Source organism: Trachemys scripta, chromosome 3 (genome assembly GCF_013100865.1).
Source record: "Trachemys scripta elegans isolate TJP31775 chromosome 3, CAS_Tse_1.0, whole genome shotgun sequence".
NCBI lineage: Eukaryota > Metazoa > Chordata > Testudines > Emydidae > Trachemys > Trachemys scripta.
In genome coordinates, this window is record NC_048300.1 from 107,363,387 (window position 1) to 107,387,279 (window position 23,893).

At 40.4% G+C, this 23,893-nt stretch overlaps 1 protein-coding gene across 22 annotated transcripts in view; it reads left to right on the forward strand.

Annotated features, from left to right (window-relative positions):
• EPB41L2 (erythrocyte membrane protein band 4.1 like 2) overlaps nucleotides 1–23,893 on the forward strand; it is a 248,869-nt gene that overhangs the window by 188,933 nt on the left and 36,043 nt on the right. For all 22 annotated transcript variants that reach the window (XM_034765679.1, XM_034765670.1, XM_034765657.1 and 19 more), the window contains 6 exons: nucleotides 1,029–1,104; nucleotides 3,160–3,378; nucleotides 6,224–6,311; nucleotides 8,245–8,397; nucleotides 9,388–9,485; nucleotides 15,706–15,878. In XM_034765679.1, coding sequence (XP_034621570.1) covers nucleotides 1,029–1,104; nucleotides 3,160–3,378; nucleotides 6,224–6,311; nucleotides 8,245–8,397; nucleotides 9,388–9,485; nucleotides 15,706–15,878 — 807 coding nt within the window. The remainder of the gene's footprint in view (nucleotides 1–1,028; nucleotides 1,105–3,159; nucleotides 3,379–6,223; nucleotides 6,312–8,244; nucleotides 8,398–9,387; nucleotides 9,486–15,705; nucleotides 15,879–23,893) is intronic.

The following is a 23,893-nucleotide window of genomic DNA, read 5'->3' on the forward strand; positions in this document are numbered from 1 at the left end:
ATGTCCACTGAAGATAGGACAAGAAGTAATGGGCTTAATCTGCAGCAAAGGAGATTTAAATGAGATATTAGGGAAAGCTTTCTAACTATAAGGGTAGTTAAGCATTGGAATAGAATTCCAGGGGAGCTTGTGAAATCCCCATAATTGGAGGCTTTTCAGAGGAGGTTGGAGAAACACCTGCCAGGGATGGTATAGGTTTACTTGGTCCTGCTTCTGCGCAAGGAGTTAGATTTGATGACCTTTCGAGAGCCCTTCCAGCCCTACATATCTACAGTTTCGCCTATATTAGAATCATAAGTTGTATCTGGTTTTATATATTTAATGAGAGCAGCCATTTTTGGGAGGGGTACAGTATTTGCCTGCAAATAAAGTGCTTTAAAGTGCACTATTTCTACTTCATGCTTTAGTGTATGCCTCACAAACCTCAGTTCTTTCAGTTTTTCTTCCTCATGAGTGATTCTACAGTCTCCCAAATTAAAAGGAATTTGTTGTTGTTTTATGAGCTCATCTCAACAGGGGAGAGAGACTTACCCTGGAAGAAGCTGGAAAACATTGATGATATTAGTTCACAATCAATGCAAAAAATAGTTGCTCAGGGTTGAAACCCTCTAAAATGCTTGTTTGAACAAAAGATACTTTTAAAGCTGCTAAATCAAATTATTATGGTTGCCTGAGAATTCAAATACTAAATACTTTTATAGATGTTTTCATAATCTATGATAAGAAAAACATTGTAACAAATTCTTCAGAAATGAAATAAATTATCTTAACCTGTTGGTCTGATCTTTCAGTTTACAAGTGTAACTACCTGGCATTGAAAAGAACCCACTCTTGTTAACTTTCTCTCTCTTTATCATATCATTTCTAAATTTCTTACATTTTAAACTTGACTTTTATTGATGTGACTAGCATTTCAGGAATTAAGACTTTCACAAGTGCGTTAAATCTTCCAATAAGAAATTTGTGTTTGTTTTTGGTTGCTTGTTAAAGTTCTTGTGGAGTAATAATCAGCCATTTCTCATTTGTAGGTTTACCCTGGCTATTCACCTTTAATGTGAAGTTTTATCCTCCTGATCCTTCACAGTTGACTGAAGACATTACCAGGTATGCATATTTTAATATAAAACTTGATAATCAGTGTTTTTTTAATATATTGTACACTCTGCAAGTCAACAACTTACTTGCTTCCTGTGTTTTGAATTCACATTGCAGATTTTCTCTCTCTCTCCCCACTCCTTCCCTTCCTCCCTCATAGAATAAGGGAACAGAGAGGCCCTAGGTGAGGAAACTTATCCTGGGCACAGACTTCAGGATGGCCTGGAAGTTTAAATATTCTGTCTGCTGCTACAGCACAGTTTGACTATACTGTGCAATGCTGCTGCTTTTTGTAGCCAGTAGGAAATGAGTAGGAGTTGGAGACTTCGCATGATGACATCACGCAGCTTTTTTGCCCCCAGTTCACAGGATGAGCAGTCCTGAGCTGGGGTGAGACCTGGGACTCAGTGGATCTGATAAGGCCTCCAGGGGACCTCCTAAATGAGGGAGGAGGAAGCTAATTGAAATGGGGGGAGGGGCTAATGAAGGGGTCCAGAAGGAAGAGGGAGAAAGTAAAAATTATAGCAAGAGACCAGAGGATGAGGATAGAAATGGGATAGAGTGGAGCAGCATGGTAGCAGGGAGGAGACCAGAAAAGGGAATGAACCTCTTAAGGGTCAGAGGCATGGAGCCAGTGGATGTTGAGGGGCTGTCACTATATTCGGATGTAAGCAGTAGGGTAACTTGTGTTGATATGAGAACAGAGAAAAGTAGAAAGAGTTTAAAGAAAACAGGAAATATTTTTTTCCTCAAGAGTTGTCTTGGTTTACTGTTGCAGCATTAAACAGTTAATTGTGGTTTGTAACTTGCTGAAGTGTTTTGAGGGGGATACAGAAATAGTCCAGATAATTTATTTTTAGTTGTCAAACATTTATCAAATAGAATTTATTAAATACAGTGTATAGCAAACACAGACTGTATGACAATGGTATATAAAGGATTTATTGGTACTAGTTTAAAATTATTTTCATAATTCACCACTTAGTAGCTTCCCCATTTGTGAGAAAAATGACCACTCCAAACATAAGATATACAAAATAAACTACATATACAGTCTATAATTGTCTCTCATTCCACAGGTAGTAGTATAGCTAATTGTATTCGTGTTCAATTAATCTAAAACAAGCTTTAGGTGTCCATGCTGGCTATAAAACAATTTCCTGAAAATTAAGTTGGGCTTTTAGATTGTGTTCAATTAATGTAAATAGTTTTATCCTTGATTATCTTTGAAATTTTCTAAATCCCCAATACTTTGAGCTTCACTATGAATTCAAAATAAACTAGTAAAAAATAAAATTTACTTTTGTTTAGTACGTCATGTAAGATTATTTTGTGTGTGCATGGCATAAGGCTTTATGGACAAGAGTTGCAAGGTACAAGATAAATGTAATTACTCACATGGATACGACCTGTGTGAGGGATGCAAGTGTTCACTGCTTATTGATATAGTATGCATTCCTGTGTTATATGGTATGACTGGTTGGATTACATGCTGCAAAAAAAATTAGATATATTACTGAAGTTTTAAAATCAAACCCTAGATTTCAATGAAAAAATATATCATCCATTTTTAAATGGATTGTACCTAGGGTGACCAGGGTGAAAAATTGGCACGAGGGTAGGAGGTTATAGGAGCCTATATGAGAGAGACCCAAAAATCGGGAGTGTCCCTATAAAATCGGACATCTGGTCACCCTAATTGTACCAAGCCTGAAAATGAACATGAAACAGTTGGTAAGCAAGTTTTATTATGTAAAGGTAGACACATACTGCTCATTTGTACTGGGACCCAGAATATTTCTAACCGATTTATGAAAGATCTATTGATTCTTATACTAAAACTGTAACTCCAAATCCTTTGTTTTTAGTTGACAAAATCAATCAGAAATGGAACTTTGTCTCTGTGTAATGGTTCGATCAGTGCTTTTGGTTTTTTAAAGCAGACTATTGGAACTACTTGTTTGGACAGATTTTACTCAGCTTTGTGCATGTGTGCTCTCACAAATTTCCTGCAGGAATATTTCTGTTTACCATAAGTAACTTTTTTTTTTTTCCTTTTTGCAGATATTTCCTATGCCTACAGCTTCGTCAGGATATTGCTTCTGGCCGACTGCCATGTTCTTTTGTGACTCATGCCCTCCTTGGTTCATATACTCTGCAGGCCGAGCTAGGAGACTATGATTCAGAGGAGCACCATAACCATTACATCAGCGAATTCCAATTTGCACCCAATCAAACAAAAGAGATGGAGGAGAAAGTAGTAGAACTGCACAAAACACACAGGTGTGTCAGACCTGGTGGGAATAATATGATATGTTGATATGGTTACATCTGTCATTTCTCTTGATCTTAAAAATATGTATAAAATTGTGTTAGAATGAAGAAGTTTAGCACTACTATGAAAGTCTTACACGACTTACATAGCTACAACATTCTTCTATATGCATTTAAATGGAACTTGTCTTTAGTTTGACTTTCTTTTCATCTTTTTTTTTTCTTCTGTTTATTAAAGCCCCTTAGTAGGCTTTCCATCAAAAAAGTCAATTATGGATGGCTTCTTGCTTTAGCCAGTAAAAATAGCAATAAACATTTCAGCTGGGAAAGTTTTGAAGCTATATTTCATGATACGGGCTTTTTTACTTTTTAAGAATGATTGTCTGAATTTATTTCATTCAGAGATGTTTTGAATAATATGAAGAAAACATTCAGAATCTGAAATACTTCATTTAAATTATTCAGTCTCTAAACTAGCTACCTTTGGATTATTAAAAATATATTTGTAATCTGATTACGAGGAGCCATTTTATGACATGCAGATAGAATTAAAGTCCCAAAGTCTCATTACATTAAAAATATAAGTACATTGGCAATTGCTTTCAGTCAACAAAATAGATCATACATTTCTTTGCATTGCCCAAAGGCCAGAGCCCAGTGCCCTGAACTATACACTTTTTGTAGTGTTGTTTTTTACCTTGAATAAACCATGGTCACTGTTTCAGTTTTGTTGATAATAGGAAAAATTATTCTTGTTCCCCTCATACTGATGGAAGGACGGTCGTCTTTTGTTAGATAAATGCTATGAATGTAAATTGTAAGCTCCTTGGGGCAGGAACCGTCTTTTTGTTCTGTTTGTACAGCATCTAGCACAATGGGGTTCTGGTCCATGACTAGGCATTACCACAATACAAATAATAATAATAATGAATGAAGTCCTGAGCTAGATTGGGAGCAAAACCCCCACTGTCTTCAACGGGGCCACAATTTGGGCATATATTGCTCTCTAGATACTGTATAGTTATGTGTGCAAAGTGTGCAGTCTAAGTCAGAAAAGGTTAACCTTTCTATGTTGAACATTTGAGAAAATAAATATACCTTATTTACTGATCTTGGCATTTTAAAGGATACTAGTGAAATTCACACCTCAGCGAGGTGTGGGGGAGGATAGATTCCTACCTCTGGTGGTGGTACCAGGGAGGGCTCTAACTTTTTTGCCGCCCCAGGCAAAAAAGAAGAGCGCCGCCCTGCCATAACACCCCCCCAGAGCTGTGCTGCCCAAACCCCCGCCCCCCGAGCACCTCGCCAGGCAGCCTAAACCCCCGCCTCCCACTCCCCCCGAGCGCCTTGCCGGGCTGCCCAAACCCCCGTCCCCCTTCCCCCAAGTGCCTCACCGAGCTGCCCAAACCCCTGCCCCCCGAGCGCCTTGCCGCGCCGCCCAAACCCCCGGAGCTTCACACTGCGCAGCCCAAACCCACGCGCCTCCCCTCCCCCGAGCGCCGCGCCTTGCCACACCACTCTAACCCCCAGAGCACCGTGCCACCCAAACCCCCACAGCCCGAGCGCTGGGCCATGCCGTCGAAGCCCCGGCCATGCCGCCGAAGCGCCCCCCCCCCACCCCGCGCCTCACTGCCGAANCCCCCCCCCCCCCGCCACGCCCCCCCCCCCCCCCCCCCGCCCCCCCCCGCCGAAACACCCCCCGCGCTGCCTGGCCAAAACAAAAAAAAAAAACACAAGAAAAATCCCTCGAGCGCCGCCCCGCCGAACAACAACAACAAAAAACCACCGAGAGCGCCCCCCGCCACCCCTTTTAAGGTGCCACCCCAAGCACATGCTTGGTCGGCTGGTGCCTGGAGCTAGCCCTGGGTGGTACTGTTTGACCTGGACACAGTTTTCTGCAAGGATGGCTTACCAGGGAAGCAAAGAATTTTAAATGTCTATGGATCTGTCCTGGCAACTGAAAAGGATCAATATATTTAAATGAAAGATTAGAATATGGAATATTTCAGAATGCAGTAAAAATTATGTAGCACCTGTAAAGCACTGAAATCCATGATGGTCATGCTCATGACTTTCTCTTTTCCTGATAAGTTAGTGAATGTGGTACACCACTACCTCAATATAACGCGCCCCAATAGAACATGAATTCGGATATAACACGGTAAAGCAGTGCTCCGGGCAGGGTGGGGGCGCCGGCTGCACATTCCGGCGGATCAAAGCAAGTTCAATATAACGCGGTTTCACCTATAACGCTCCTGAGGACAGCGTTATATCGAGGTAGAGGTATACGTATTTTTTTTAAAAGATCTTTATAATTGAAAACAAAACTATGCTAGCCACAGCCCTTCTGTCCGGGCAATTAGGAAGATCATCTACTCCAGTGTCACAGAGAGGGCTGGGAAAACTCAGCAGATGACTGTTTAACATGATCCAAAGTGACTTTTCAATCTTATAACTTCATAAAAAATGCTGATTGAGTTATACTGAGTCATGGAAGAGATCCTTGATTCCGTTTGTGGGAGAAGAAGTGAGGGAAAAGTGGAAGCCAGTTCTTTGAAGTGGGAAAAAGTGTGTGTGTGTGGGGGGGAGATGTTTGAGTAGGTTATAATTTAAAATTGTGTTGCCGCACTAAAGATAGTAAATGCTACCAAGAAAATATAATATACTATGAATGAAAATATACATACCTATGGCTATGGGGAGAGAAATACAGATACCTGCAAAAGTACTCATGATTTAGACTCCTCTAATCTGAAATATTTAACATACCCTAAATGTAGCTGTTTTCACTAGGTTTTATGATCTTGATATTTATTTTTGACAGTAAAATGAAGTAATCTTTTAATGGTTCTAGGGGCTTGACTCCAGCACAGGCAGATTCTCATTTCTTAGAAAACGCCAAGAGGCTTTCCATGTATGGAGTGGACTTGCATCATGCCAAGGTATTGAACTATTTTTTTCTGAAAAATACTTGCCATTACAGAGCACAATAAACATGGATCACTCAACCTGAAGATATATGTACACTTAAAGATACTTAAATGCAAGACCTTCATCTGCTATACTATCTGGCAGTCATGTTAATTATTCAGTTTATGGGCAGAGGGACCATGAGAGTTTATCTTCAGTCTACAATTATTTAGCCCATGTGGCTCCATACTTACAGGTTGGGAAAAACAACCTTTATTTTTAGGAGCAACTAAGTTTGTTTTAAATGTTAAATGTTTATTCCAGTGATAGGCTTGGAGAGGCAAAGTGGAGCCTAAAATGCCTCTAGTGTTTTTTTTATACCAGTGGGAGTTAAGTACAGATTTTGAATCTAGATGGTTGGAAATGAACTTTCATTTCTATTGATATTTTAATTTTGAAAAGTAAGCAAAAATTAATATAATCCAATTTAAAAAATCAATATTCTCAGAAAATCAGTAGCAAAATTCATTTAATGGACTCAGAATGCTAAATTAATCCAATATTTAAAAAAGAGAAGCCAAAGTCAGATTTTTTTTTAATATAGTGTAAAAATACTAGAGAAACCTTCTGTTTTATTCAGTGGAACTTGGAAAGGTAGTTGGGTCTTTATTAATGGCCTTTCCCAGTTGCTCTTGGAAATATTTGATGTAGGTACGCTAGTCTTTACTGGAGATGTATGGTAAATACATCTGCAACCTTACTTCCACCACTAGTAGAAGTTCATGATACCAGCTCACTCTTGTCTTGAATGGCTTTAAGAATTTTCACTCTTTCAGTGGTTCTAATGCTTGCAATTACTCCATAGCGATTTCTCATGGCAAGTAAAAGCTCTGACAAGAGCTCTATTTTCTGAGATCAGTTTTCAGCCCTTAGAATTCTTCCAGTCAGTCTAGAATTTAGTGACAGCTGGATGTCAGCACTTCGTATTATTGCTGGTTGGTTGGGATGTTGGTATTTGTTGTGCTATAATGTGGGGAAGTCTCTTCTCAAGACTTGCATTACATGCAATTCCTATCAGTAAGTATTTGCTTCTGTAAACTGAGATCAGACATTGTCATTGGGCCAAAATGATTAAAATGCTATCTGCCAGCACCTTGATTGAAGTGGCTAAGCTGACATTGTCAGCCAAATATCCAGGAGCGGCGCCAGGGTTTTTGCCGTCCTAGGCGGCAGCGCTCCTCCTCTGAACATTCGGCGGTGGGGGTTCTTCCACTCCGCATCGTCAGGGCACTTCGGTGGCGGGTCTCGGAGCGAGTGATGGACCCTCCACCGAATTTCTGCCGAAGACCTGGAGCAGAAGGACCCCCCACCGCCAAATTTCCACTGATGGCGGCAAAATGCCGCCCCCAAAATCCTGCCGCCCTTGGCGACCACCGGCCCTGCAAATATCCACTTCCTTCTCCATCTTAATTGAAGTAATAGCTATATATAACTGCACAATATGATATAACCAACCTGCTCTATTTTTCATAAAATCTGTAATGTTTGCAAGGCCTTTGATTTTTTTTTTTCTTCTCCCTTTAATGCTTGCTGAAATGTTTGCTAACATCCATCACATCTCTACTGCTGATCAATTTCTAATCTAGGTTTTTATATGCCCCCTATCACCATCATTTTGGTGTGTTTTCTAAAATTGTAGCATGTACACATAGATGTGTCTTGTCACTGCGGACTGGACTGATGAATGCCAAACCATTGCAAGAGTCCCAACCTTGTTTCTGAGATTAATAAATGCAGATTTTTTTCCTGCTGTTGTGTACCTTTTCTTCGCAACCCCATTTGGCATTACTGTAATTTCAGCATGAAACCAGTGTAATCGACATCCGTCCTCCCAAGTGTATTAACATAGTTAATTCCATGAAATATCATTATTTAAATTTTGTCTAAAATTCTCATTTGCGGTAGGATTCTGAAGGTGTGGACATCATGCTGGGTGTATGTGCTAATGGGCTACTCATTTACAAGGATAGACTCCGAATCAACCGTTTTGCTTGGCCCAAAATTTTGAAAATCTCTTATAAACGCAGTAACTTCTACATCAAAGTCAGGCCAGCAGAGGTAAGTAGGGCTTTTATTCATTTCTTGCAGTTCTGTTCATAAACAGCTTGAGATGTTTTATAAAAAATAGTGGTCAACCTTTCTGCTACTGTTCAAGAGTGAAAGCTAAAGTTCAGCCCACCAGCAAGATAATGTTTTCCAAACTTCCCCAGGTGTTCTTATGGAGAGTTCAAATGTGGGATTTATATCGGCACCTGTTTGGGAATAAAGGATCTCTGAATCCTCTTCATAGATGACCAGTCATAACAAATACTTAATGTGGTATTCTAATTAATGAATCCTCATCAACTAGCTAGCTCCTTTTATTTACTTACTTGAAGTCAATTAAAAATATAAGTAGCTTTTACATGAAATGCTGTGAACTGTAGCTGTGCTAATGGAGATTGCTATATTTCAATAGATGATGTGATTAATATGAAATCTTAATTTGAAAAAGATTTCTCTCCCTCTTTACATGTCTTGTGATTCTTAGACATAGATGTATTGTCCTCTTATACTTGCATTTACATAACATTTTTGGCTTAGAAATTATGACAAACTTAATATGCTGTGTAGTTTGAACACTGCCTAGTACAGTATTTAGTGGACTAAGGGGAGAAAGTGTGCCTGGCTGCTGCTACAATTCTCAGCACAATTGGCTTTTTGCAGTATGGTGGGTTTTTTTGTTTTGTTTTGTTTTTGTTTGTTTGTTTAATTCTGGGCAGTTCTGGGCAGCTAGTCATGAAACTTGCAAAGAAAACTAAGGCACTATGGTTTTCCCAAAGAAGAGTCATTAGTAAGTACTGATAGGAAGTGATAATGTGATTATTACCCTGCATGAGTAGTCCACCCGGTGCAATTATATTAGAAGTATGGAAATTTTGAGACATTGAGTCTCAAGAAAGGAGAATTAGTGCTTGTTGCGGTAATGGAAATGTCTGAACTCACTCAGCCTGCTAAGCTAGCCAGCTTTCAGGAAATGTGTTAATTTATTTTGTGGCTCCTTTCCAGCTGGAACAGTTTGAAAGCACCATTGGGTTCAAATTGCCAAACCATCGGGCTGCTAAAAGGTTATGGAAGGTTTGTGTGGAGCACCATACTTTCTACAGGTAAATACTCAGTCTTATCCCCCTTCTTCTAAAAGTTAAAACTTTTTTATTTTTCTCAGGAAAGTGTGTGTGTCGGAGACTATATTATCTCCACTTGTTTTGCATCCAGTTCTGGCTCCCATTGAAACATGTGAACGATATAAATAGATCACTGATCCTAGACTATTAATTTTTTAATATCTTAGATAAAAGGTTAAATTCAACTTTATAGCTCAATTCCTACTTGACCATCCAGATCTGCATGAGTAAGAGTATAGTGCTCTAAGATTTCAATTTGTGCAGCAACTGAACACCTAAGAGGAAACCAAAACTTGCAAGAACCAAGCCACTGTTTGGATAGGAGGCCTTTTTAAGCATCAGGTCCCCTTATCACTGGGCACTATATGCAGTAGTAGTTGGGACCACGTGCTGCCATCTTTTCAGTGTGTACTGGCTAAAGCCGGGGTTCTCAAACTTTTGTACTGGTGACTCCGTTCACACAGCAAGCCTCTGAGTACAACTCTCCTTATAAAGTAAAAACACTGTTTTTATATTTAACACTATTATAAATGGTGGAGGTGAAACCGGGTTTGGGGTTGAGGCTGACAGCTCGTGACCCCCCACGTAATAACCTAGTGACCCCCTGAGGGGTCCCGACCCCCAGTTTGAGAACCCCTGGGCTAAAGACTTCTCTAGTCACCGGGGCAGGGACTTGAACTTGGGTCTCTCTTGTTATATGTGAGTGCTCTAACGAGCAGGCTATAGAGTAATTCTCACGTTCTTTCCTTGCCCAATGATCATCAGTTGTCATTCATAATGGCAATTCCTAGTCATTAGAGCAGGGAATGAAAGTGAAAATGGCTCTATAGTTGGCTACTTGGAGCACTCACCTATGATGTCTGAGACCCAGGTTCAAGCCTCTGCTTCAATTACTATTTATAAAAAGTAGAACAGCTTCAATAGGAGAGAATGAGAATATCCCATAACCCAGTAGCGAGGCCACTCTCCTGCAATTTAGGACACCGAAGTTCAAAACCCTTTTCCTCATGAGGCAGAAGGGGGAGTTGAAACTTGGTCTCCCATGTCCTGGGTGAGTACCCAAATCATTGGGTCAAAGGTGATTGGGAGGAGAGCCGCCGCCTCCTCCCCCTCTCCTGCTTCTTTTCATGACTCTTGTCCTTCCTTAGCATTTTGTAGAAATGCCCAAAATTTAAACAGAATTTCAAGTTCAGTCAAAACAAAATATTTCATCTTGACCCAGAGCAAAAAAAATTAGACTTTTTAATTTTCAGGGATTTTTTTTTTTTTTTTTGAAAAAATTTCTTTTCAGTTTGATCTGAAAATACCTTTTTCAATTTTTCAGAATTGCCAGCAAACCAAAAAATCTATTTGTCCAACTCTAGTTTGCATGCTAGTTATATACCCAACTACATTAAGAATATAACCACTGCATTTCCTATGGGAATATATGCAGTTGCTAATTGTATTGAGATATCTTGTTTGCCCTCCCATACTTTCAAGGAATACTTTATTTTCAAATTTAATGTCAAATTTCTCCTGAAAACAGGAAATCTTGCTGTACATGATTAAATTGTATACTTGCATTTACACTGGAGCAGCCCAGAATCTGTTAAGTAAAAGGAGTGTCCTGTATTTTTGTGCAGTAGTTAGGATATCTCCATTTATTTATTTATCTCCTAGAACTGGAAGGGACCTTGAAAGGTCATAAAGTCCAGCCCCCTGCCTTCACTGGCAGGACCAAGTACAGATTTTGCTCCAGATCCCTAAGTGGCCCCCTCAAGGATTGAACTCACAACCCTGGGTTTAGCAGACCAATGCTCAAACCACTGAGCTATCCCTCCCCCAAGGAGTGAACAAATTGCCCTTGTTAAATGCTTTCTTCAGAAAAAAATACACCAACAATTCACTGTGCTGTATTTCAGAAAATAAACCTGCTCACAAATTTTAGTTGAGATATTGCAATTGTTTAGCCTCCTGTTAGTAACTCTCGACAAACATGTTCCTCTGATATTTTTCAGCCCCTTCTACCTTTTGGAATATTTGAAAGTAGGTAATGTGAGATTACTCCAGATTGACAGTATACACTCTCATAAACCTTGCAGTGAATGTAAAAGCAGTTAAATAATAAAGCTATCTCGCTAGACAGCTTTTTGTGGCAGATGTATATTTTCTAATGGGAGTGATGTGGTTATAGTGGATCGCAAATTAAATCTGAGTCAACAATATAATACTGTTGTGAAAGAAGCAAGCATCATTCTGGGATGTATTAGCAGGAGTGTTGTGAGCAAGACACGAGATGTAATTATTCTACTCTATTCAGTGCAGATAAGGCCTCAACTGGAGTACTGTGCCCAGTTCTGGGCACCATACTTCGGGAAAGACGTGGACAAATTGGAGAAAGTCCAGAGGAGAGCAGTAAAAATTAAGTCAGAAAACCTGACTTATGAGGAAAGATTGAAAAAACTGGGTTTGTTTAGTCTGGAGAAGACTGAGTGGGGAAGAAAATGATATTCAAGTACGTAAAAGGTTGTTATAAAGAGAAGGGTGATAAATTGTTCTCTTTATCCACGAGGACAGGATAAGAAATAATGGGCTTAAATTGCAATGAAGGAAATGTAGGTTAGACATTAGGAAAAACCTTTTAACAATAAGTGTAGTTAAGCACTAAAACAAATTACTTGGGGAAGTTGTAGAATCTCCCTCATTGGAGGTTTAAGATGAGATTAGACAAACTCTTGTCTAGATAGTCCTGCCTCCTGTGCAAGGGAGTGGAGTAGATGACATATTGAGCTCCCTTCCAGTTCTAAATTTCTGTGATTCTAATATTTGTGTGGCTTTGGGCCCATTATATTAATTGGCAGTAGAAATTGGAATTTCCCTTCTCTCAGCCATACCTCCTCCTCTAGTTTTTATTTTTTAAAGAAAATCATGCTTTGCCATTTGCACTGTTAAGTTTCAGCAGTGAATCACTAAATACAAAATTTAGAAAGCATTCCATTTTGAAAGCAGTTCATAGTGTGTCACACCTGACACACTGTCTCAAGAAATTTAACATTTGACGCTATAAATCTCACAAGCATATAAGGCATGGAAGGTTTTCTAATTAATAAAAATGCATTGTCAATATGCGATATGTGATTTTTCTCAAACTGAATATGAAGGTGAGAAAATCAAATAATTTGAGTGCAATCCATAACCAGAAGTGACCTGCAGCACAGCCTCTCTGCTGCATGGCTGGGATAAATCAGTGTTCTTGAAATGATTCATACTATTGAAATAGTTACTTTGAAATGTGCTTGATAATTTATATTTTGTCATTATTAAATTAGAATCTAGTCCAAAATAGGAAAGAATTCTTAATTGAGCTACATCTATAGTAGCTGATCCTTTTAGATTTTTAAAAGGTAATTCGCAACTGTAAATGTTTTCAGTGACATTTTATATTTATCAGAAAATCTTTCCACAGAAATAGCACAGAATTCAATTGGATTTCATTCCAACCAGAAATAGATTTTTTCTAGTCAGGAATGGTATTATAACAAGTACTAAGCTTCAAATACTCTCACCATCATGTACTTCCACTGATGTCATCAGGCAGAAAATCCCCAGAACCTCTCATCAGGATTTTAAAATAATAAAATAAATAAATCCGGATCTGTTTTCTCTCATTGAATGCCAGAAATAAACAGTATCACAACTGTTACAGCCCAAAAAAATTTAATGTTTTTCCCTGCTCCTGCCACATGTTCTGTGCATACTGCATGACAGTGAATTGTGCATGTAATTCACACATACAATTCATCTTCCAGGTTTAAGGAAAGCTCTTTTCCTAAGGTTAGTAATTCCTCATAGATAACTGAAGGCCTGTGTTAATGTAAGCTATGTATATTGGATGGTATCCCTCTTAGTTTAAAAGATGACTTACCAAACTTTATACATAGATTATGAAAACAAGCCAATCTGTGCCCTTCTTTTATAATATTTATGGACGTTCAAACCGAATAGAATTCCAGTTACATTTGCAGTAAGTAACAATCCACTTAACAGCTGCTGTCAAACTGGGTATCTACTCTACTCTTTGCAGGTAGTCTTAGTCTTCAACTTTGAACCTTACCATATACAGAAAGATTGTGTGTGTATACCCATGTATAAATTATCACATATAGTACTTGTGATGTTGTATTTGAAATTTACATTTTTTAGTGTCTTCCCAGAACTTTTTGCACTGATGTAACCATAGTTTGTCAGTTATTACATGTAATTAAGCTTGAAATATAAAATATCCTTTAAAATACCCTTAATCAGGAAGTAACTAGTTCTCTTATTTTTTCCTTATTAAAAGATTAAAAGTTTATCTCAGCAGGCTAGAGGATAAAAATGGCAGTTAATGCTGTAGCCTTGCCAACGTTGGAAAACAAAGAACAGTAACAACCCTGGAAATATATTCTCTGCTTTCTTTCTTCTCATTCCAAAATAGACTTACTTTAGGAAACACTGTATTATCAATGAGAATTTACAGAAATTATTCAGACAGGATTGTGGTATAAGGCTGTCCTCACAATCAAAGAAGGGAAACTCAAGATGGTTAGTAGTTCTGCTGTATAAGCGTCCTAAAATAGGAGGGTGTGCAAATTAACCTTTCATCAAGATGGCCACCATTTTTGCCTACTTACCTAAGGAAGGAATCCTTGCAATCGTAATTGAAGATCTTAAAAATATATTTTGAACTCAGATGCTTCCTGAGGAATTTGCGGAAGCTACAGGGAATGCTCAGATGCTTTATCTAAATTCACAGAGGACTTCTAAATGTTTCAAATATTGCTGTAGGGGAGACTCTAAAAGGGACCAGATTAGAAATGGCAGCAGTAAAAGCCTTTGTAGATAAATGTGGATTATGTGCTGCAAGATTCAGGAATTAATAGGCTCTCCAGTTTTTGTGATGGCATTGTTTCTCTGAATTCAGGTTATCCCAAACTTATTACAATGTGGACCACAGCTTAGTAGACAAGATTGTCCACAAGGACATTTTTTCCTACTAGTCCTTGCATAATAGCCATATGGCATCTAAAGCAGTTGCTTTCATGAGAAAGTATTAAGGAACATACTTGTATAATTTTCAGCTGTCTATAATGCATAAATATTTTGGTTTTTGAAAAAAAATAATCACATGATCTACTTCTTCTCTTTAGCTCCCTCTCTGCTATTTTTTTTTCTTTTTTGGATTCCCTGTTGCATTTATGGTCTGTCACAGCATTCTTTGCCTATGCCTAGGCATCTGGTGCTCTCATCCCCCTGCTTCTCTTCCTTCCTTGCTATGCCACCAGTTCCAGTCCTATTGGTGGTCATCTCCTGTTCCTTCTCCGCTAATATGTAACAGTGACAACTAGTCTGGCTGCTCCTCATTTCCAACTACTTCTACAAGTAATAGATCTCTCTCTTTTGCAATAAAGAGCCTGGATATCAAAAGAAGTAGCTAAAAACAAAGAGACTCAGCATCACATGACCAGCCAGTTCTTCATAGACCACAGTTCTGGAACTGTCAGAGTTTGCAACATGAAAAACCTTAAAGTTGGTATAGGCATTGAATGCTAAAGCTGTGGACACCAAACAAATAATGTAAGATCTAAATCAGCTGAGATGCTTTGAGTAATTTTCCAGGGATTTAGCATGTTATCATTTTTTGTATGTTGCTGGACAATTACTGGCTTTTTCCCTCTGCCTTACTCAAACAGAACTTTTAATCTTTTTCAGTTATCAGTATCTTAAATGAAAACACCAATCTTCTAATTTCTAGAGCATTGGTCATTTAGCCAGATGCTATTAACTGCTGTTAGTGTCACTAATTTCTATTGTTGAAATACAGTAGAACCTTACTAATTCTCAGTGATATCTGGCAGACCAACAGCAAATTTCTGAATATCATGATTAGCAATTAAAGTAAAAAAAATTTTTAAAGTAAGTGTAATCCACTGCAAAATTTATTAAATTCAGTTATTTTGATACGTGTCGCTTAATTTTCTTTGTACTTTTTTGCAAGATAAGACAACTTTACAAACTTTTAACAATCTTATATGCTATGTTTATCTAAAGCTTGAATTTTATCATTAAACAATTTTCCTTTCCAAATTAACTCATAGTATAATGAGCAGTTATGAAGTACTGCACTAAAGCATTTAAAACAACTAGAGAAATTACTTTTATTCTCGTATTTGTTTTTTAGACTTGTATCACCAGAACAGCCTCCTAAGGCAAAATTTCTGACCTTGGGTTCCAAGTTCCGCTACAGTGGCCGTACTCAATCACAGACACGGCAGGCTAGCAACCTTATAGACAGACCAGCTCCATACTTTGAGCGCACCTCAAGCAAACGTGTCTCCAGGAGTCTTGATGGGGGTAAGAGATTATGTATTACGTGATGGTTTCATTGCATCTTGCTGCTTTCTAAGTTCAGTTTATAACTTTAGAAAATGCTAACATCTGCATGCCTAGAATGTTAATAATCAGACTTTAAGAAATTTACAACTCAGTTCTACAAATTCATGTGTGTGTTGACTGCCAACTATATTACACCTATTCCCTGGTGCTTTTTTTTTTTTTTTTTTTTAATATGGAGATACACCTATCTCAGAACTGGAAGGGACCTGAAAGGTCATTGAGTCCAGCCCCCTGCCTTCACTAGCAGGACCAAGTACTGATTCTTGCCCCAGATCCCTAAGTGGCCCCCTCAAGGATTGAACTCTCAACCCTGGGTTTAGCAGACCAATGCTCAAACCACTGAGTTATTCTCTCCTTTCCTTTCCTTTCCATTCTACATTCTACAAAATGTAAAAGCATTTTCTGCAATTCCTAATATGTTTTGTGTTTTCTTGGGGGGGGGGGGCGGAGAATAACCTTTTTAGCAGTGATACTGTTGCTATGCTAACATTGTGAGCTGTAAATCTTTTTCAAAAAGCTTTGTAGAGTAATTACAAATTTTGCTAAGCCACACATTTTTTTAAAGGTTTACTACACACATTACAAGTAATTATTGTGGATATTTAAAAATAACATTGGTATGAAATGTCAAGCATGGAATTAGACTAAAACACAGGACTTCTGGAAGCCAGCAGGGGAAAATGGATGCCTAGATATGGAGTTCCTGCTCAGGCCCACAAAAATCCACCAACATCCACTATATTAAGGCCACAGTGTTTTGTCTCTGGGTGGTTCATTCTGTTCTTTAACATCCTCCCCGGGTTTCCCACAAATCACAAAGAAACAGAAGATCTCTTTCAGCCCTGTGCAGGGCAGCATGGCAGGACTCAAGGAGGAGTGCCTAGTAGGCCTGGATCAAGTCTACAAAATTCGAAAGCAGATATACAAAGAACAGATCCTGCTTTAAGGAAATATCAAGGATATCTCTGAAATTAAAGCCGCAACTGCACCACAACAGCTGAGTTTGCAGAGGCTATCCTCCAGCACTGGGGAGGCAGAAACTAGAATCTCTACTTTAGAAGACAATATGGGCTCTATTAGGATCACTAGAGACAAACAACATCTGATCCAAGAGCTACATGATGAAATCAATGACCTGAAGATTTGAGAGTGGCTGGGTACCCTGAGGAAGTAGAAAAAGCCAGTAGAATTTTTGTCTAAGGTACTTTCCTTACACCTTGATACAGACCTGGTCCTAGAAAGAGCCCGTTGCTCCCCAAACCATCAACTAATGCTAAGCCCCTCGAGCTTCTCTTCTCTGTCTAAACTCATGAATTCCCCTAGATATACCTCACCCTACCCATAGCCCTGAGTTTTGGGGGGCACAGCATAAAACATTTGCTGGGACACTTCCCCCTGTGAGTACCTGGGGCTAATTTACTTACATGCCTTTCTTGGAACATAAAAGGAATTGGTAACCCTATGAAAGGGGGGGGGGGGAAAGGTGCGTCTCAGTTAGGAAACTTGAAAGCTGATGGTATATTTCTCCATGAAGCACACCTCATTGAGTCTGAGGCTGTAAAGCTTAAAGGCTGGATTGGTGATGGCATTTGTAGTAATTACTCAGCCAAGTCTGGGGGGGTGGGGTGGAGGTGTCAATCCCGTTCCATAAAAAAAAATGAGCACACAAATCCTATCAATTGACAAAGACATGGAGAGAAGATTTGTAATTGTTAAAGTTTGCATCTCCATTGTTAAATATATTCTTGTAACCCCCAACAAAGATGATCCCTCTTTTTTCAATCAATTATTTTCGAGATTGACTCCTTCCCTTCCCCCTCCCCACTCCCTCACCCTCGAAAATATGACTGTAGTAAGGGACTTTAGTGCAGTGTAAAAAGATTGTGAAAGAAGAAATACAATTTTCCTTTAAGACCAACAACAGCCCTTCGGTTTCACGGTTGAACTTGTAAGACACTTTCAAGTCATATTTAAGGAACAGGATAATATCCTACTTTTCTCACAAAAGAGCCAGGCAGACTGAGCTGACGAATGTAATGAAAAAGCCCAATGAGGCAGATCTCAACTATGCTGATTCTCCCTCTTCAGATAAACTCCAATTTCTGATATGAAATTAATAAGATAACCTTAGCTCAGGCTGAATTTGCTTTGTTTAGATTAAAACAGATGTACTGGGAATCTGTTACTGCATAGATTTTAATTCTCTAAAAGCTAAAATCACCTCAAATTGCTCAAGTCAGGGTCGGATACCAATAAAAAATGTGTTAATGAACAATTATCCAAATGTAACCAAAGCTTGTACTTAGAGGAAGACCTGACAATCACTCACTTGAGGAATACGCCCAAAATCTGCAGCTCCCCCAGCAAATAGAAGAACAGTAAATTTGGCTTGATTTCCCCATTACATACCTCTGCAATTGTCTTCTGTAAGTGACATGAAATCGGGTAAAGCCCCGGGCCTAGATGGCTTGCCAGCTGAAACAGTTTGAACAAACTAGTGGTGCCTTAGTGGTGGCACTAGTCTTGGTGCCTTCAGGCATGAAAAACACCCTTGACTGGTGTAAGGACCCTCAGTGTTTTTGTGCGGGGGGTCTCCTTTGCTCAACCATCTCCAACATCAGTAATAACAACAGATGCATACCTTTTGGGTTAGGGAGCCTACAACAAGGAGGTTTCTCCAGGGACTGGAGAATCCCTTCCCAGAAGTCAGATACCCTACACTGGCATGGAATCTCAACTTGGTGCTCAGATGCCATATAAGCTCCCCCCTCCCCACCTTTGAACTTCTGGCTACCTGCTCCCTTCTATACTTGTCTATGAAAACAGCCTATCTTGTAGCCATTTTTTCTCTTTGAAGAGTTGTAGAAATGGGGCTCTAATGGCATATATGCCCTTCAAAGCCTTTTTTAAGAAGAAGGTCATCTTGTGACCACATCCCAAGTTCTTACCAAAGGTATCCTTGGACTTCCACATAAATCAACCTATCCTTTTTCCTGTTTTCTTCCCTAAGTCACACCAAGATAAAGGAGATGCAGCTTTACATACACTTGATGTCAGGAGGGCATTAGCCATTTACCTAGACAGGACTAAGCCCTTTGGAAAATCTCCCAGCTTGTTTCTCTCCATTGTGGACAGAACTAAGGGATCTCCAGTTTCCAAGCGAAGACACTCTAGATAGATATCTGACTGCATTACCTACTGCTATCAGTCTCATGATCTTCAACCTCCTTCCAGAGAATTAACTCACTCCATGAGATCCTTCTCTACTTCAGTAGTCTTTCTTAAGGATGTTCCCATCACAAAAATATGTAGAGCCATGACTCGGACCTCCATTCATACATTTTGTGAACTCTATGCACTTACTCACACCTCAACTTCTGATGCCATGTTTGGCTCTACTGTACTATCTTCAATATTAGATTAAACTCTGAAGCCCCACCTCTCCGTAGAGGGTACTACTCAGTAGTCACCTAGATAGGAGCACCTATAGGATACTAATCGAAGAAGAAGAAGAGAAGGTTACTCACCCTGTGCAGTAACTGTGGTTTTTCGAGATGTGTCCCCCTATGAGTGCTCCACTACCAATCCTCCTCCCTTTGATTCAGAGTTCTTTACAGTGGAGCTCTGCAGTAGAGAAGGAATTGAGGGGAATTCAGATGCGCAGCTCTATATAGCCACGGTGCTGGACAAGAGGCTGCAGGAGGCATGTGCGCAGCCGAACAGACACTGCTACCTAAAATCTCCGATCTGAGGTGCACGGGGTGCATGCGCACATAGAATGGAGCATCCATAAGGACACCTAACATTCTCTTAGTTGTTGTATAGGCTTTAATGGCTGCCTATACAGAATATGCATAAGAATATCCGTCCTTTTCCATATCTAAAATTCCTCATCCTAATACTGTTCGGGTGTCCTTATCCTATAGGTTAGTATATTAATTATCCCAAGCTTATAAGCATATACATCAATTGATTACTATAGCACTATGGTTGGGCATCTGCTGATGTTCCTATCTAAAAAATACCCTAAACTGGTACCAGCTGGCTTGTTGCAGTTACCTATCAGCAGTTTTATACTTAGTTTCAGCAAAATCAGATATTGCAAAACTCTGTCTTATGCCATCTTGTGACTTAGGGTGACTGCTGGTTAACTCACTTCTGCTAACTAGACTGAAGAACTATGGTAAAGCTGCTTGGCCTCATTCTTATGCTCAGAATTTAAGCTTGGACTTATAGGTTTCTTGTATTACTGACTCATTATGTATATCTTTATCATGTGGTAACCCAGGGGTAGGCTACACTCTCGCGTGCTCTCTCTCTTCTCCCCCCACCCCTTTCCTCTCTGTCCTATCATTCATTTGCTATCCCCTTTACCTACCTTTCAGGTTTTTCTTTGGCCTTCTGTACTCTGTGCTACTTTTTCTTTTCTGCTTCTCCTTTTTTTCCTGAAAAGGAGTAATTCTGGAGATTAGTTTATGATCTTACTTTACTAAGAACCCCAAACTGGGACTGAATAACAAAATGACCATTACTACATAATTGTACAGGAAAATCTCTTTAGCCAGTTAATAATTGTACTTGTTACTTTTGCTGCTTATTGAGTGACCCCATTTTATTCACTATACACTGTCTATCCTAGGGGTGGGCAAACTTTTTGGTCCAAGGGCCACATCAGGGAATAGAAATTGTATGGCGGGCCATGAATGCTCACAAAATTAGGGTTGGGGTGCAGCCTCTGCGGTGGAGCTGGGGATGAGGAGTTTGGGGTGTAGGAGGGTGCTCTGGGCTGGGACCGAGGGGTTCGGAGGGCGGGAGGGGGATCAGAGGGTTGGGGCGTGGGGGAGAGGCTCGGGGGGGTGCAGGCTCCGAGCAGCACTTACCTCGAGCGGCTCCTGGAAGCAGTGGCATGTCCCTTCTCCGGCTCCTACGTGGAGGCGCAGCCAGGCGGCTCTGCTCGCTGCCCCATCCACAGGTACGGCCCCTACAGCTTCCATTGGAGCATGTAGGAGCTGGAGAGGGGCCATGCCACAGCTTTCAAGAGCTGCATGGTGCGACCCCCGGCTGGAGTGCCGGAGCGGGGCCGAGCCTCTTGTGCGGCTCCCGGCCAGAGCGGGGCTGAGCTGCATGTAGTTTCCCCACCCCTGGTCTATCCTGTCAGCTAAAACACTAAATATGCTATGATACACTGGTGCAAATGAGTCAGTGGCTGTAGTGAAGCTTTACTTCATTCAATATATACATTAAAAGATCTTATAGAATCAGAATATAGATCAAAATATAGATATAGAATCAGCATATAGATCCCGTAGGCAAACTACGGCCCACGGGATTGCCACCCCCATGGCGCCGAGGGCCCCGCACCGCTCCCAGAAGCGGCTGGCACTGCGGCCCCTGGGGGCAGGGGCAAAGGGCTCTGTGCGCTATCCTCGCCTGCAGGCCCCACACCCTACAGCTCCCATTGGCCTGGAACAGGGAACCGCAGCCAATGGGAGCTTCGGGGGAGGTACCCACAGGCGAGGGCAGCGTGTGGAGTCCTCTGCCCCTCGTTCCCCAGGGCCACAGGGACGTGGTGCCGGCCACTTCCGGGAGCGACGCAGTGCAGGGTCAAGGCAGGCAGGGATCCTGCCTGAATCCCGCTGCACGCCGCTACCACCCCAGAGCTGCTCCAGGTAAGCAGTGCCCTGCCTCCCCCTTCCACACCCCCACACCCTGCCCTGAGCCCCCTCCTGCACCCCAACCCCCTGCCCCAGCCCTACATTCATGGCCCCACCCAGACGTGGCCCTTGGGCCAAAAAGTTTGTCCACCTGATATAGATCATATTCCATATGTATTTGTATATTGATTGAAAAATTTTACTCAACATTCATATGAATGCATAAAACATTAATGCATACATGCAGTATTTTTAAATATGACTTGTTCAGATCAAAATCTATTTTCAGCAAACCACTGTAATAGTAAAGGTTTGAGGAAGCTATACTAAACTAAAGATCTATTAGAATGGAAATACTTGGCCTTAAGTGTCGTTATGTGTTGGGTACACAATACTTCACATTTTCGTAGCACTGTACAGATATGAACTAATCATCCTCCGCACCCCTGTAAAATATCTCATGTTCTTCCTTGAGTGATTGTCCGTATGTGTTCCATTGTTGGTAAGTATGTACCCGTGCTCTCAAGATTGAAATCCTTTGGCTAGCAATTTGCGTTGGGTTGCTCCTGCACCTTGAGTGATGTCACACCATTTCCCCCCACACACACACTCCAACTGGTGGCATAAAGGGTGGAGCGAAGCCACCCTCCCCTGAGTTCCTTCTTACTGCACATGGGGATGTCTTTATCTCCTGCAACTTGGCTAGCTTTGTTTGTGTATTATCTTAGTGAGTTAGCAGTTACTTTAGTTGAACTCAACTACTTTAGTTGTAGTTAGTTGACAGATCTTTTGATAACTTTGGTTGTTTTTGTTTGGTTTGGTTTTTTTTAATGTACTAGGTACTGAGCTCCAGCCATAATGACTGAGCCCAGATCCTCCAGTTTTAAATACTGCCCCTCATGTGAGGCAGCCATGCTTCTTAGTGATGGCATACCATGTTTATTTTGTCTAAGTGAGGGGCATATAGCTGAAGTGCTCAACATATAGATTACTTTCCAAATGAACTCAGGCAAGTGTCCCTCACTTTCTGAAACTTTTCTTATAAGACCAGTCCATGAGATATCAGTTTGATCCAGGCACTAAGGACCCTCTCAGAATAGAGCATCTTCTTCCAAGAGTGCTTTGGTGAATGTTACCCTGGAATTGAGGGGTGTGTTACCCATTATTTGATCAAGCTAATTGCAGACATATTGTGTGCATTCAGCCACCATGAATTAATAAAATAGAACACCACATAATTAAAGGTTAATTTGGACAAGCAGGGCTTTTGGAGGCAAGGTCAAATATTAGCTGCAGGCTTGCAGTTTCTGCTAATCAGAATGTGAGGAGGGGAGAAAAGAGTCAGCAAATTATGAGACTGAAGGAAAATAAGTGGATGGAGACCTTGAGTTTGGGCGCCTTTTGATATAGATGCTTATTATGGCTAAGATTGTTAGAAATGTTTTGTTGATAAGTAGTTGATTGAAGTTAGGAGAAGTGATGACCCAGTAGGGGTCAGTATGAGCTATGTGTTTTGTAAAAAATAGTTTATAAAAAGACTAGATAATAGTGTCAGGTATCAGAGGGGTAACAGTGTTAGTCTGGATCTGTAAAAAGCAACAGAGTCCTGTGGCAGCTTTAAGACTAACAGATGTATTGGAGCATAAGCTTTCGTGGGTGAATACTCCCTTCGTCAGACGCGTGGTACGTCATGCGTCTGACGAAGTGGGTATTCACCCATGAAAGCTTATGCTCCAATACATCTGTTAGTCTTAAAGGTGCCACAGGACTCTCTGTAGATAATAGTGTGTGCTTTGGAGCAGTTATCTTAAGCTGTCCCGAGAGACTTTTCCTGACCCCATACTCCCCAACTGGGAAGCGACCAGCCATCGCTGGCCTGCTACTAATTACTCAATAACATCTCAGATTTTAGGTTCACCTCTACCCCGATATAACGCTGTCCTCTGGAGCCAAAACATCTTACCGTGTTATAGATGAAACAGTGTTATATTGAACTTGCTTTGATCCGCCAAAGTGCTGCTTTACCGCGTTATATCCGAATTTGTGCTATATCGGGGTAGAGGTGTAATTATTGGATGTTCTAAACCTATTGCTTATGTCTGTGTGTGCTTAAATCTAATCAATAGTAGTTTTAGATAAGATCATGTTCACTTGTACCAATCTTTCATCAGCCGGAAGCGCAGTGTTCCCATTGATTTAATCCTGACATCACCTGGAGTGGAACAGTTAAGCTACCACAGCTTTGAGTTCTGAAAACTATGGGTAACCAGAGTGAGCTCTGACTCTCTGCTGTAAGCTCCCAAGCATCTTCTTTGTAAA